Source organism: Natator depressus, chromosome 8 (assembly GCF_965152275.1).
Source record: "Natator depressus isolate rNatDep1 chromosome 8, rNatDep2.hap1, whole genome shotgun sequence".
Classification (NCBI taxonomy): Eukaryota; Metazoa; Chordata; order Testudines; family Cheloniidae; genus Natator; species Natator depressus.
In genome coordinates, this window is record NC_134241.1 from 85,520,137 (window position 1) to 85,536,825 (window position 16,689).

The following is a 16,689-nucleotide window of genomic DNA, read 5'->3' on the forward strand; positions in this document are numbered from 1 at the left end:
AATTTGTGTGATGATTTTGAAATCTAATAAAATGTTCATAAAACATGTTGTAGTTTTTACTATGGTGCCATACAGCCCACCTTCACCCACACAGTTTCACCCCTCATCGGCCCTGAACCCCCCCCCCATAAATGTAAACACCGCCCCCATTTCAATTCCTGGGGAGAACACAGAGCAAATGGGACAAATGCTCATTTGTGTCAAAAAAGTGGGGTGTGGTGCCGAGGAATGTGCAGTGGGTTGGGGGTGGAGGGCACGAGCAGTCAGAGCTGCCAGCCCCCTCCTGCAGGGGGGAAGGCAGAGCTGGGCAGGGGAGGCAGCGTGCCAGTGGGGCGGGATGGGTTCCAGCAACAGCCTCATGTGTGGGGGAGGGGGGCACCTGGGATGTCCCATTTTCTCTTTGGGAAATATGGTCGCCCCTACCCCTCCTGCTCCCACCACGCTCTCTCTCCCCCCTCCCTTTGCTTCCCTCCGCCACTTCTCATTCTCACCCTCAGCCCCGCCCGCGCTCCCATCCATGGGGTCCTCCGGCCCCTAGGGGGCACTCTCCGCGCCGCCTCCGCTTCCCGGCCGGGCAGGGTGTCTATTCCAATGCCTGATTACAACCCGCGCCGCACGGCTGCCCCTCGGCGTGTTTCCTCTGGCAGGGCGGGCCGGACCCTTGCGCTCCGACACTGGTGGCTGATCGCGGGAAACAGGCGCTACGAGGCAGCCCCGTCAGACGCAGGACCCCGGCCCTGCCGCGACGCTCGGCTCTGGACGTGGTGGGCCAAGATGTCGACGAAGAATTTCCGAGTCAGCGACGGGGACTGGATCTGCCCGGACAAGAAGTGAGGGGGGCCCGGGGGCGCCACGGACGGGGGGCGGGGCCCCAGGGCTGCCGGTGAGGGGAGGGAAGCGGGACTCGGGGGAGCTCAACGTCCTCGAGTCTTCTCCCTACAGGGCACCGGAGGCGCCGTTTGCGGGGCTGTTGAACGGACTGGTGGCTTCTGCTCAGACGCACCCCTGCCCCTTAGCACCTTGCTCCCTGCGGGCATCCCTGCTGCCTCAGGCTGCCTCAGTGGGGCCCGAGATATGAATAACGCCTTTTAGATCAGCGCCCTGCAACTCAAAGGCCTCCCCGCCCGGGGGGCTCAGCTCCTCTGCGGACGGCACCCCAGGGTCACTGCGCTCTCGGGGCGGTGACACGGTGGCAGCTCTGCACCGCACAGAAAGTGAACGGACCCTGGTCCCGTGTGCCTCCCCAGAGCCCTATCGTTGTCGGTAGGGGGTGTGTCGGTGCAGGGGTGTGTCTGAGCAGAAACATTGCAGAATCAGGACCATAAACTAGAAAGTGTCATGGCTACAGGAGTATTTAAAAATCTGCAGTGAAACCCAACAATCCTTCAGGCTTATTTATAGTTCTTCAGTTTGGTTCCCGTGTCTTTGAGAAAATATTTAATAAAGAAAGTGAGATATTTGCCCGGAGTGCTTTATGAAATACAAAATATTTGCCAACTTTTGCCAGATGTTTACAGTTAATGAAGGTCCTACTGCTATTATTGTGAAGCAGAGAATCCTGACAAAATAAAATTGCCAGTGGCCTTTTTTTTTGTTTGTTTTTTGCTGGTCTGAAATGTGTATTTGTACAACAAAAGGAAAACTAGCCACCGTGTTACAAACAGCTTATTTATGTCAGAGGTTAGAAAACAAAAAGTCATTTTTAAAAGGTTCTTTGAGTTTCTATAGCAGTTTTATTTTAGCTACAAAAATTAAGTTACCAACATTAAAATCATTTAAGGTGGGAAAATGTCATGATTCATTTTGCAAAACAAAGAAAATTTTATAGGAATTTTCATCTTTAAAATATTTTCCGAATACTAACTGCTATCATCTTATTCTCTCCCCTTTTTAAAAAAAACTGTTAATTGTCCTTCACAAGAATATATTTCTTTTTTCAGGTGTGGAAATGTTAATTTTGCTAGAAGAACCAGCTGTAACAGATGTGGTCGAGGTGACTATCTTTCCCGTTTTGATTTCCCTTCTCTCTCATCCCCCAAAAAGAATGAAATGTTCAATCTATAAGAAACTTCTTGAAAATTATTTTTTTTAATCTGTTTTCAGAAAAAACAACTGAAGCCAAAATGATGAAAGCTGGAGGGACTGAAATAGGGAAGACACTTGCTGAAAAGAGCCGTGGCCTGTTCAGTGCTAATGATTGGCAATGTAAAACGTATGTTGGTTTTGAAACTTAAATATTATTCCTGCCACAAACATTTTTAATTGACTAAAAGGTCATGTATCTTGGATATTTAACTCAGTCAGAATCAATGTGGCTTTTAGTGAGTAGGCAAGAGAAATTGGGACCTCCTTTTTTTTTTTTTTTTTTTTTTTTACTGTTTTTTAAAATAGGTTTTCTATGTTTTCACATTAGATTAGTTTTAGTTTTAGTTTTTTCTGGACAACAAATATTTAATCAGTGTGACTTTGGACAGACAGGATGGTCTTTTGATTATAGCACAGGATTGAAAGTATGTGTTCTGTTCCTGATCTGACTGAAAAACTTCCTGTCTGACTATAGGCAAGTTACTTCACTTCACAGGCTACTGTGTGTGTGGATTTTTTTTAAAAAGAGATGCGAGTGGGAGAATAAAACTTACTTCATAGTGACTTTGTGAAGTTTCAGAAAGTGCAAAAGAAGGGAAAAGTACATAGAAATTGTTTTTTCATAAACTTCGTTCATATGAATACTTGTTTGAAACTTTTATGGAAACAGATTTTTTTCTGATACCCCGATTTTATGACGAGCTTCATATCTCCTGAGACCCTCTTAGTTATGATTTATCTATTCCGTCTTTGTTAATTCTACATAAAATTTCCAATCTCTGAAACCTGTACTTATTAGAATATTTTTCCATCTCCAGAAAATGCTAATTGAATTCTAGTTGACGTTTATGTCAAATTTCAACTTCACAACTTGCACTTGCACCTGTGTTCCTACACTTTGCATTCATGCTCTCCTATTCTCCCCCCCCCCCAATTCTTGTCCTTTTCCCACTATTTTCCATTCTTCCTCTGTTTTCTTCCATCTCTGCTGCCTTTTTTGAATAATCCAAGCACCTTTCCCCAATATATATAGAACCCTTGAAAAAAAGTTACAGGTAAAAATGACTTCTGTGCAGTTATGATGTGAAAATTCCTTTTATGCCCGAATATATGCCATTTTATTACTATAATATGATTTGGTCTAGATATGTGCATGTATATGCATTTTAATCTTGATCATAGCTGTGCCTCTCTTGGGGCTCTTTGGGTTGACTACATGACTCAAGCCTGTGATCCTTATGCTGGCAAAATTCTTATAGACTTCTCTGGGAGTTGCGTGTACATAAGTATTGCAAGAGTAGGCCCTGGTGATGTTACAATTGCCTGTTTGTTTAGTAGTGAACTTAAATCACAGCTAATCGATATAAATTGATTTCATTTTTTTCTGGAACATGTTGCCTAATTCCTAAGCTCTTTAATGTGAAATAAAATGTTGCATTTTTACACTTACTTTCTTTTCCCTCCCCCCCATAAAGTTGTGGCAATGTGAACTGGGCCAGGAGATCAGAATGTAATATGTGTAATACTCCAAAGTATGCAAAACTGGAGGAAAGGACAGGTAAGATGAATTTGCATTTTTAAATATTCAGTTCTCTTCATAAACTTTATAACTTAACTTAAATCAAGTAGTCATTTTTAATAGGCGTAGCAATGCTAACTAGTCTTCCTTTTGCATATCCCATCCTTGTAAGTCTATATATGTGCTAAGTGTTACTAGTATGTAAAATACAAGTGTGACAGTGTTCACCTCAGGAAATCCCCTAAGGTCATACAGTTTAAACCACTCTCAGTTTTCATGAAGATACAGTATTAAAACAAATTCTTAAATAAATTTCCAACAGATTATGCTTAAGCCCAGGAGATGTTAATTTTGAATTTCTGATATGTAGCCATAGAGACCATGTACACTAAACTTGTAAGTCAGTAGTAGGTTACAACACATTTCCAGTTTGTAATATAGAATGGACCATAACTATTTCATAATCAAGCGATAGCCTTGATCATGTTTTGTATATTATAAAGTGCCATCTGCATTACAAAATGGAACCATATTATAACTAGGCCAGGGTTGCAACCATGTTGTAACTGGAACTGAATGTTCTTTAAGCAGAAATGTGCTTGTAGCAGAAGTTGTGCTTTAAGCAGAAATGTCAACTCAGTGATATTCCCTTTTCCTCTGCTTTCCTTCTGAGATCTCCCTATAAATGTAGGGTTAAACAAAACGTGCAAAAAATATTTTTGGGGGACTAGATTATCTCCTGAGCCAAATTTGCCTGGCAAATCTATAGGGTGTCAGGGACTGTGTTTCAGCTTTCTTGATTCTCAGACCCACTCTTGATTGTATTCAACTTAAAACTGCTAGCAAGGAATATTAAATTCCACTTCTGCGTTATGGGCTATAATGGACCCTACATCATGGAAGTATGGCAGTGGTGGAGCAGAGCCCGCTCTGCCCTGACATGCCCTGTGGGTCAGAAGGAGAGGCAGGGTCTGGCTGCAGCACAGATGCTTCAGCAGGGTGTTCTCCTATGCAAGAGTGATTCTCTGCTGGGCATTTGCAGCCTGATTATGGCTTCTTTGTGGCACTTGGCCCTTAATTACGTAAACAGTTGCAGTGGAATGTATTTCTTTCATTTACCTCAAAGGTTACCTCAGCTTCTCAATTAGTTATGTAAAAACTATTTTTGATACACTTGTGTGAGAACAGTTCAATGTCTGCTTCCTTTCAGATTGCATAACATTCTTGGTATAGGTTTCATGATAACTTATACATTCAGAAACATCTTCTATTGGATTTTAATCAAATGTGGCATAATAAAAGTATTTACCAAAGACTTTGTATTTAATGTAATTGAATTTACACAATGTAAGAGATTATGTCGTGCATTCTTATTTTACATTCTAATTTACAGGATATGGAGGAGGTTTTAATGAAAGAGAGAATGTTGAGTATATAGAACGTGAAGAATCAGATGGGGAATATGATGAGGTAAGATTATGTATAATTATTACATTGGAGGAACATAAGTTAAAATGAAGAGATTTGTGTTTAAGAGCACGTATCTGGCAGGGAAGCCTGGCTTAAGAAACTAACTCAGGGTATGTCTACGCGGCAAGCACTGCAATGAACACAGCTGCAGTTATGGCATTGTAGTGTAGACACCTCTTGCAGCGATGGAAGGGGGTTTTCTGTTGCTGTAGTAAATCCACCCCCTTGAGATGCGAGGGCAACAGAAGAATTGTTCCATTGACCTAGCTGCCGTCAGTAGTGGGGTTCAAGCTTTGACCTAGCTGCAGCTACCTTAGGTTGACCTGACCACATCCCTCTGTGCATGAAATTTTTCACAGCCTGAGTGATGTAGCTACGTCGACCTAAGTTTTAGGCATAGACCAAGCCTCAGCCACCCGGGCTCAGGGTGAGGGAAGCTAGCTGTACAAATCTTTTGAATTACATCTCTTGCCGATTCATATGTGAAGCAGAATTCATGTTGAATCTGGAAAGGTGTGGGGGGTAAACGTCTAAAAATCAGTTAGAAATTAAATTTAACTGTGGTTTGTGTTTCATTAGTTTAACTGCTTGCAAGATCTGCTTTAGATTTCCTATGCTATTTTCTTTAGGGTGCTCCTATTGCTTCCCAAATATACTGAAGTCTGTTATAAAGCAGTCTTGTAAAGCACATGCTGTTTGATTACATCCAGATTATTAATGAATTTGTCAGAATATAGACATTGTGATGTGTCTTTATTTTAGATCTACAGTAGGTTTTTGCTGAGTACTTTTGGGTCATTCAACTAAGATTTCATGGTAGAAATTTGCCTTCTCTGTCTCCACACAGCAGTATTTTTTTTTATTTGTAATTAAAGTTGTCTTTACTATTTTTCACTTTTTCCCACGAGTCTTACAAAAGTCTTAGTTCATTATAGTCTTTTCATATTAGCTCGTAGGAGGCTGCTTGTTTAATATACTGTAATTAGTCTTACTTATGGTGGAGTGGGCAGAAACAAAGCGTGTGTCACTCACATTATTTATTTGCAATTAGTTTGGTCGCAAAAAAAAAAAATACAGAGGGAAGCCAGTTGGGCCTGCATCTATCCTGAAGGAAGTAGAAGATAAGGAATCTGAAGGGGAAGAAGAAGAGGATGAGGATGAAGATCTTTCCAAGTATAAACTGGATGAGGTAAAATAATCCTTGTTCTTTATTACTGCTAACATACTGTGTTCTTACTAAGTGAGATTGGCCTTAATTCTTAGCTGCTTGTAAATCAATGTTGTTATACAATACATAAGTTATAAGTAAGGATGATATGCTCTCCTAACCTCCGTATACATACTGGAGTGGGATGTGTGTGTATTGGAAGAATGCATGAGCTGAGGAGAGTTTGTCAGCCTGAACTCTGTATTTGTTGCTTTGAATGACTGCTGTCAGAATCTTATCACTTAAACTTACATTTATATTTTAACTTTGGGAACAGAATTAATCATTGTGAGAAATATATGTTTATATAGGATGTCTTAATAGGTAGATCCAGTAGAGTATGGTGAAAATGCACACTAAAATCTTTACTGCTGCACTATTTCTGATGTTTTCAAAATATCTAAAATAAATGTCAACATGGACTAGACATGTTCCAGATGTCTTCTGTTAAATGATGCTGGCTTTATTTTTAGCTATAAAATTGAAATAAATATCCTCCTGATATGCAGTTTTGTTTTTAATACAGAGTGATTGTTAAATATTAGTTGTTCCTTTTAGGCCATGATCATGAAAAGACTTGTGCACATGTTTACTTTTACACACTGACCAAAATCAGTGAGGAATTTGCAGAAGTGGCACCTAAGTTTGGTAGTGGGATAGACTTCCTCTGAGCCTGAGACTTCTGCCAGACATCTGCCCAAAATCTTTGTCTCATTTTTTTAAGACACTGAACTGTAATACAAATGCTGGCATTATAATTCACTACGTAACTTTTTAATTATTCAGTCATTATGCAGGTTTTTGAGGATCACTTTTTTCAGTCCTATTTTATTGCTGTTTCTGAAATTGTTTTTATGTAGCTATTTGATTTTTAACAAGCTGCACTCAATGCTTGAGGGTTTTTTGTTATCTTAACAAAAGAGAACTAAAAAAACGGATTTGAAAAGATTGGCAATATGCTCCAAATAAACTACAGACAAGAGCAAGTAAAAACTACTACTTCAATGAAAATAGTCTAAAATGTAATCCTGCTTTCTGCATATTTTCTTCATATTTAAGTCTCCAAACCTAACTAACAGTCTGCATTTTTTCAGGATGAGGATGAAGATGAGGCTGATCTCTCAAAATATAATCTTGATGCCAGTGAGGAAGAAGATGCTAATAAGAAAAAGAAATCCAACAGGCGCAGTCGCTCTAAGTCTCGATCTTCCCACTCACAATCTTCATCGCGCTCATCCTCCCACTCAAGCTCAAGGTCTAGGTCAAGGTAAACGGGTACAGGTCAAGGGTAACGCCAGGCAAAATGTCAGTATCTAACTTCTTTATTTACATCTTTTTTTCGTGATTGACTTATAGTTTCAGTTGTTAATGTGACAGTTTTATATATTCAGTTTACGCAGGTAGATTACATTTTTATAATGGCCTTTTGTAGCTCCACAGTTTTAAAAGTGAGGACTTCTTTTAGTTTGTCACTTCGCTTTCAGTGAGTTAATGTTTCAGCTGTATCTGTAACAAATATGGCTTATAAAAGCAGGAAAGCTAGCATGTTTTCAAAACTAATTGTAGTCCTTTTGGCTTGCTATTGAGTAGTCGCATTTAATGTGAAATAGATGCTTTTTTGGAAGTACTGAGGATTGTTGGGAGAAAAGTAGACAAACTGGGAGGCGGGGATAGTAAAGTAGGAGATAATGCAATCAGAGCAGATAAAGTAGAAGGCCACTGTTGGAAAATGCCTTGAAGGTGAAGATAAGAAATTTGAGTTTCATTTGGTAGAAAAGGGGAAGTCAGTGGAATGATTGATTAAGATGATTATGATGTGGTTAGAGCCGTGGTTCTCAAACTTGTTCCGCCACTTGTGCAGGGAAAGCCGCTGGCGGGCCCGGCTGGTTTGTTTACCTGCCGCGTCGGCAGGTTCGGCCAATCGAGGCTCCCAGTGGCTGCGGTTCGCTGCTCCAGGCCAGTGGGAGCTGCTGGGAGCGGCGCAGGCCAAGGGACTTACTGGGAGCCGCGATCGGCCGAACCTGCGGATGCGGCAGGTAAACAAACCGGCGCAGCCCGCCAGGGGCTCTCCCTGCACAAGTGGTGGAACAAGTTTGAGAACCACTGGGTTAGAGCATCAGGCAAGGAAGATGATCTTAACTGAGTTTGCAGGGTCTACGTGGGTCTCAGTGAGGCCAGATAAAAGCTCTAATTTGCACATTTAAAGAGAACACAGAAAAGCTTATTCTCACTTCAGTAGTGAAGCAACCATTTAATAAACACATCATTTTACTAGTTGGTTGCAAAATATCTCTCTTTCTTAAGCTCCTTAATACTAACAAACGTAAGATTAACCCACAGATATCTAACTAGTAGTAGTATAGCTAAGAATTAGTTATTGTAGGAGGAAGCTTCAATTTAACCATAATAAATTGCCCAAGTTGAAACTTGGTGAATAGCCTCTTGGTTTAGGAGAATTTGCACCCGCAGAAAAATCCATTAGGATGGTCTCAACACTTAAACTGCTTCTCTCTTTAAAATATCAGCTGTTGTTTTGCCAGACTTTAAGGTAAGTGAGGCACACTTTGCTTTTGTCTCTGAAGTGGCCAGGATTTCGAATATGTGAAAATCAGCTTTCCTTTTTCATTTGTGTCAGGATGTGTATATTAAATGCTTTACTTGGCCTACATGACACCACATTGCCCCTGCACGGTCCATTCAAAACTCATTTGCTAAGTGCACCATCCTTGCCTGACTTTTTTGAATCCTCTACTGAATTCCCCTTTTTCACTGCATAAAGTTTCTTCTATACAGAATGCCCTCCATGGACAGATCCATAGATCACTATCCTTTCCTTGAAATGCCTCCATAAGGCCCACATAGGCTAGAGTGCCTACAAGAAGCTAACCAAATATTATTGGCAGAGCTGATTGGCACTTGCCAATTTGTTTATCAAAAAACACATTTTGATAGTACGTTTCATTTCTCTTCTTCCACCCTTCATCTTAGAGTCTGAGCTCTGTGAGGCGGGGACGGTGTCATCCTGTGTGAACTGCACCTACTGCATGGGAACTACTGGAATGCAAATAAGATTATCTGTCATGTATTTTTTTTTTTAAAGTATAAAGTACTATCAGCTCAGATGAAGGGTCAAACATAAATTCACAACCCTCAAAGTTGATGAAAAGTAGTTTAATTTATTTTGTTTCTCCTGGGATCTCCCAGTGTTGCATGTAATCTTGTCATGGGTACTTCAATACATATTCTCAACATTGGGCTGAGTCTTCATTTAATTAAACATAAATGTGTGTTCAAAGAGTTTTGAGTTCTCCTTGAAGGATTTTTTTGTTTTTTAGAAACATAAATCTTATCTTGCTGGAAATAAAAGTGCAGGCTATTCTTGTTCTGCATAATATGATGAAATAGAGATAATGGTAACAATATTTATTGGGAGTTATGGAATTAATTGACCAAATAGTGCCGGAAAAGATTATTAAAATTTGATTTGACATGTTTTCTGTTCAAAATAATTACAATTATATGAGACTTATAGTATTGTACTCTTGCAGCTTGCATTTTAAGGAGACACCATCAATTTGAAAATTGCATTAGTTTACTTTAAAAGAACAGGAGGACTTGTGGCACCTTAAAGACTAACAAATTTATTTGAGCATAAGCTTTCGTGAGCTACAGCCCATTTCATCAGATGCATGCAGTGGAAAATACAGTAGGAAAATACAAATGGCCTATCTTGATTATCACTACAAAAGGTTTTGTAGTCTCTCCTGCTGGTAATTGCTCACCTTAACTGATCGCTCTCGTTATAGTGTGTATGGGAACACCCATTGTTTCATGTTCTCTGTGTATATAAAATCGTCCTACTGTATTTTCCACTGCGTGCATCTGATGAAGTGGGCTGTAGCCCACGAAAGCTTATGCTTAAATAAATTTGTTAGTCTCTAAAGTGCCACAAGTACTTTTGTTCTGTTTGTGGATACAGACTAACACGGCTGCTACTCTGAAATTAGTTTACTTGTAACTTTACAATGTTTTTAATACCTGAGATTTCCATAAGTTAGCAAAAAAAATTTACTCTTGTGTGTGCATTGTGCCTTTTATACAGAGGAAACAATGAGACTGATTATAGGCAGTTTCACACTTGCTGAAAACAGCCTTCTAAATATCAACAAGTGAATAACAAATCTTGACACTTTTTAAATAATTTGTTTAAGAAACGTTCATGATAGTGTTTTTGGAGTACTATATCAGATACTAGGACTCCTAATTTAATACACTTCTAAAAATCCAAGGTGATGGTGTCCCATTAAGGTGCAAATTCAAGATTTGGGTTGGATTCATGAAATAGTTAATGGGTAAGCAATCATTTTATTAACTTTACCGAATAACTGCTACCCCTACTTACTTTGTCTGCTTTCACAATTTAACTAATAGTTCTAATGACAACTTTCAGTATCTTAATAGGAAGCCATTAATAAAAACCTTAACTTCTTTATGCCATTCCTTATATATTGGAACATCTGACTAGAATTTATCCATTAACAGTTGAAAGTAGATAAATAACTCCAATGTACAATCTGGCAAAACTTTAAAGACCAAATGTTTTTATCTCTTTCATGAATCTGGGCCCCAAGTACCTTAATGTATGATAAATAGCTGCATCTGCATATTGTTAAAAACAATTTATGAAAGAAAATGAATATTAATTTTTGAAAAGTTTCAGATATTAAGAACTAGTATTTCAGATGCTCGTATGCACTGAGCAAAATTCTAGAAGTAATTTTACAATAATCATGTCTCATAAGGCTGTTTAAGTATTGGAAAAAATCCTCCATGTTGTTTCAGGTCCCATTCAAGAAGCTCTTCCAGTTCCAGATCAAGATCTCGTTCCACTTCCAGAGAACATTCTAGATCTCGTGGGTCGAAATCAAGGTGAATGAGGTAGTTTTCTCTCTGCTTTGCAGAGAGAAATTAAAAGGGTAGCAGAACTGATTGCTTGTTTGTTTCTCTAAAAAACTATTTTGACTTAACTCATTTTCAGCATGGAAATCAGTTGTTCCCAGGTCCAGTATTCCAAGGAGTTACCACTATTAAATGAAATAATTATTCTTGAAAATGCAAGTTTGTTTTTTTATGAGAATATTTTTAAAAGTCTCGTCTAAAGCTAGGCAAGTGAATAACCCAATGTCTGCTGTATGTGAAAACAAGAGAATCTGAATGCATATTTTGGCTTAAAATAATTCTTGCAACTTTATTTACTGTTTCCTCTGGCGATGAAGTGTGAAATATTAGAAGATGTGCTATATTCTTATTTTGTATATGTTGGTAATGTATATGAACCCCCATTAGATAAAACTGTTGAAACATTATTGTAAATGTGGGGGAAATATGTGAAATCACTGATCAATTACTCATGTAAGTAACCCACTGAAGTCAGTGAGATTACTCACATGTGGTCAAGGCAAGCAAGACTTGGTCCAGTTTTCTGGATATACTCATTAGAGTCTGATTTAGCTGGTCTTTTTGTATAGCAATTATTGAACTGTGCATGGCAGCCAAAGCTAGCAATTAGTCCTTGTGATGAGTTCACTGAGGCTTCCTGTTGACAGAAGTTTCTGCAGTAGAATGCAAATCCACCTCTTCTTTCCATTCCTGGAGATGGCCCCTATGGTGTGAAACAAGTGGGGACAGGGCATCTAAAAATAATCTTGCATCCCTTGTATGCAAGATTTGACTTCTTGAGTGTCCTCATTTAAGGGGTGGAGTATAAGCAGGGATTCCATTATCTCCTAAAGAGAAAACTGTGGAAGTGCTCCATACAGCCACTATGGGTATGTCTACGTTGCACACTCCTTATGGCAGCATGTGAACTCCCCTCCCCACCTCTCTGACCACAGTATAAATGGTGTAGATAGTGAATGTTTGGATAAAGATACACCTGACACTTATGGTAAATACTCTGCACGGCTCTCTACACACGCAAGCAGTGCCTCTCTGTCCACACTGTTGTTTTTAGCAGTGTAGTGTAGGGAAAGACTTTGGCAGTGGGGAAAGGCTCTGCTGCTGGAGCTTTCCTCCCCTGCTGGGGAAGACTCCAACAGTAGACAGAGAAGCTCCAGCAACTCCCTGCGGTAGGGAAAGGCTCCAGCAGCAGGGAGCTGCTGGAGCCTTGCCCCACCACAGTGAAAGACTTTGGGAGGAGGGGAAGGCTCTGGCAGGGGGGAGGGAGTGGGAAAAGGTTCCCACTCCCTCCCCTCTGCCAGAGCCTTTTATTACCCCATGTAGCTACATACTGAAGTGTGCACGCATCCTGCTTTTCACCGTGGCATGGAGCTACACTTACCCTACATGCTGCAGCCAGTGGTTTGCAGTGTGGATGTATCTTCTGAAACGGTTGTTTAGCTGCTCTGAGGGAAGGATTACTCCCTCATTCATCCTGCATTTGCCCAATGTCCATATTGGCTATATTTGTCCTGGGGATTAGTCTGAATTTTAGCGTAGTGAGAATTGCAACTGCTATAAAGTTAAGTAATAAAAGACAGAGCAAGTTATTATTTGACACCCCATTGGTACGGAAGCAACAAGTTCAGAACAAGTTATTTTTAGGGTACAAAATTGGTTTAAAAACTGGATTTCAGACCTTCCTGTCTGTTAAATTGCTTAACATTTGTGACAGGTTTCAGAGTAGCATTTGTGAGTACTTTATTATTTACAAAAGATTGTGAAACATTTCTGCAGAAAAATATGCATGTTTGATATCTGAAAAAGTACTGTCACCAAGTCGTCTTTGTCTGGTGGATTTAACATTGGGCTTGAAGTCAGGAGGTCCTAAATTCTATTTCCATCACCTTGTCCGGCAGCTTTTTCAGATCCACAAATATGATTTTTTTTTCTTGAGAAAGTAGCTGATTTTTGTAAACATAGATGAGAAAATGCCATGCAAGGTATTTTGCTAACATTTTTAGTTTATTAAAATTCAGTTTAGCAAAAGTCTTGCAAACTCAAATAGGTGAATTTGGGTGGGGGGAATGGCCATTTTTGAGATTTCTTCCAATTTTAGTAATTTTTTTAGGCAGTTTATTTTTGAAGTAGCCTTGGTTTAATGATCCATAATGGAATATGTGTACTAATGGTAAAATGAAACATGATTTTAAATAGCTTATTAAATCTGTAGTTCTCCAGCCTCTCACTTTATGGACTGTACTACTTAGCACGAGTATAATCTTCTTGTAGGCCGTCTCTCATCCCAGTCTCCTGCAGTATGTTTAACAAAAAGCTTAATTCTGGAGAACACTGGGAAAAGGCTCCCAAACCACTGGTCCACAATATTATATTTCAAAAGCAATACTTTAAAAATAAGTATTTTCATTGTTAAGATAGAAGTTCTTATTGGCTATTAACTAAGAAGTAAGTATTAAAATACCTACAAATACATTTTGTAAAATGTTGTGGCAAATCTTGTATTGAATGTTCTTGGATCTGAACTCTGTAGTAGACTTTTGCTGACTTCTTTGTATTATGCACAAATTAAATCAAATTTATTTCTTAATCAATAAAGATCCAGCTCCAGGTCCCACAGGGGGTCTTCAACCCCAAGAAAAAGATCTTACTCAAGCTCTCGTTCATCATCATCCCCTGAGAGAGGCAAGAAGCGGAGTCGCTCTAGATCTTCTTCGCCCGGTGATCGCAAAAAAAGACGATCGAGATCACGGTCACCCGAAAGGTTTGGGTTTATGTAGAATAAGAATGGGTGCATTTAAAATGTGTGTAATACACTTTCTGAAGAAATAAAATGAACTGGGGAAAGGATTGAATTTTATCGGTTATTCATTTTGGTATTTAAAAATAGGTTTTCGCCCTCCCTCTTCCAATTACCATGCTGTTTTTTAAAACATAATGTTTTAAAACCATCAAAAAAATCTTTCTTTGCAAAATCTCCTGTTAGGACCATGTTCCATAGAAAAAGACCTAGATTACCATTCTTTCAGTGTTTGAAAGGGCTAATGTACTCCGTTGCTTGATTAACTTTCATAAATGAATACGGTGACATCAAGGAATTGTAAATTTAATATGAAGTGTGGCAAATTTAATACTAAAAAGTGTAATACATTAGTGAGCCTAAACAGAAGGCTTCAGATTTACATGTTCAGTTTATATACTACCCCATCAAATAAATTAGTCTTCTAACTATTGTGGGTGTGAGTGATCAAATTAATTTGAACTTATTTCTTTGCATGCTTTCTCTGTTTGTATCTTACAGACGCCGCAGGTCGTCATCTGGATCTTCCCATTCTGGTTCCCGTACAAGTTCTAAAAAGAAATAATGTATTAAAGTTCACATCTTAAAAAAAAAAAAAAAAAAAAATCCAGTCCAGTGCATGAGGCATATTTTTAAGAACTTGGTGTCTTATTTGGTCAGAAGTGCTAAATCTGCTAGTAGAAGTGCATGTTCGTCCTTGCTTTCTGGGAAACTGCAGCTTTGTTCATTCATTAAACAAAAAGTAAGGTAGCATTTTAAGCCATAAATTCTCCAGAGTAGGTGTGTACTTTTCATTATTCCATTTATCTCCTCAGATGTTGCATATTTGTATTGTTAAACAATGTATAATTGGGCCCACATATTTTAGTACTACCAGATGGTTTGTTTTTTAATTTTTACGGCTCCAACCCATTACATTATTTACCGCTGTGAACAGAGACAGGTTGATCTGTGAATGGAGTGAGGTTGATATGTGTAGTCCCACCCCCCAAAAGAGAGTTCCCTGCACATAACAGCTCCTGAGCTTCTTTGATGCACTTTTGATAGGACCAGAGGAAATTAATACAATTCTAAGGCTAAAGTATCTCATAGGGGGAGGTTTTAGGGCAGGCTTCCAATTTTTCTGTATTTAAACAAAAGTTGTGATGAGTGGCAGTTCTCTCACTCAGATTTAGTGCAGACGCCCGATTCCCGCACCCAGTACTAGGTTCTGTAGTGGGTGCGTGAGACTTCCCCTCTCCCAGCTTGAAGGATTTTTGGATCATTAAGCACTCTCTTCTCCATAGCTGAGGTCTGTCTCAAAGCTGTAGGTCTCTGTGGAGATTCAGCCTATTTGATCCTGTCTCAGCCAAGGAAAAGCTTGCTTTCTGCAGTAGGTTGCTGAGTGCAATTTAATTTCCATGTGTATGAAGTCTGTGATCCTCTCTTAGAAAGGGGACAGTCTTGTATGGACTTATAATGCTGAAATCAACATTATGTAGCTACTTTTGAAGTGATGGGGGACTTTATGAAACTAGTTTATTTGGAATTACGGTACAAGGTTGTAGCCTCTGCAAGCCACCAGTCAAAGATGAATTTGGGCTGGAGAGAGCTATTTTTTTCCACACTAAATTTTACTTGTGGTAGATAAACTGCATAAGATGTTCTCCTGAAATACAGATAAATCTGTGCTTCTAAATAAATGTGATCAAAGATCATCACTGTCCCCCTAAACTTTATAAAATTTATGGCTTAAAATGCTTTATGAAATTTGTTTTACTAGCAATATCACATTAAAGCCTGGTCACTCTTGAGCTCCGTTTGGTTAAGAAAAATTTTGTGTTAACAGTTATCTTCAGTGGCATCATAAGGTAAGTATGTTAAGGGAAAATAATGTTTTTTAAAACAAAAAAGCAATATATCTGTAATTATTTGAGTAGTAAAACTTTCAACATCTTTGACAGTTGCTTTTGTAAAATGAACTTCACAAAGACAAACGGAGCAAAATTACATTCTGCTTTCCTTTTTTAAAAAATGACTTTTTAAGTTTCTTTTGGACTGATTTGACAGAGCAAAATGTTTTTGTTGTAGAAATATTTTGATAATCTTTTTGCAGAAAAAATTGCCCTGCAACTACTTCTTTATTGTTTTCTTTTATATTTCCTTGCTAAGTGTAGTTTAGATTGCACAAGAACAGTTAGTCTCTTTTAACTGTGCCTCTGACTTCAGGAAAGTCTACCTACTAAATTGTAAAAATCAGATCTATTAGAAGCTATATGTTACCTTTTGGTTTATTCTTGTGCTTTGTATTAAAATTGTTGCTGTACTTAGATAAAAGTTTTTAAATTTAGCAAATGGTAAGCTACAGATAACTCTGAGGAAAATTATGGTTTCATTTGGCTTATATAAAATGTACTAGGTCATTTCATGAAGAAATGATTCTGCAGACAAATGTAAATAAAGCCTGTGAGTCAATTATACAATGAGTGTTTGTTTAGACATGTAGAACAAATCTTTCTATCTGTTGGCTCTCTTTAAACTTTCTGCAACGCTAAGCCTTTTTACTCTGTTTAAAATATCTGTGATGTAAGAAGAACTAGCAACTTAAAAGCAAAAGCAGTTAATCCAATCCCAGCATGTCTCATAAAATACAAGCAATATCCATTCTTATTA

At 38.7% G+C, this 16,689-nt stretch overlaps 1 protein-coding gene across 1 annotated transcript; it reads left to right on the plus strand.

The window, feature by feature from the left end:
* The first annotated feature begins 647 nt into the window (after positions 1-647).
* Positions 648-16,419, plus strand: ZRANB2 (zinc finger RANBP2-type containing 2). The gene is made up of 10 exons (XM_074961538.1): positions 648-830; positions 1,941-1,993; positions 2,104-2,212; positions 3,561-3,643; positions 4,998-5,074; positions 6,126-6,263; positions 7,376-7,548; positions 11,124-11,210; positions 13,837-14,001; positions 14,539-16,419. Exons 1-10 carry the CDS (start codon positions 775-777, stop codon positions 14,600-14,602), a joined length of 1,005 nt encoding a protein of 334 aa, XP_074817639.1. The 5' UTR covers positions 648-774; the 3' UTR covers positions 14,603-16,419.
* The last annotated feature ends 270 nt before the right edge of the window (positions 16,420-16,689 follow it).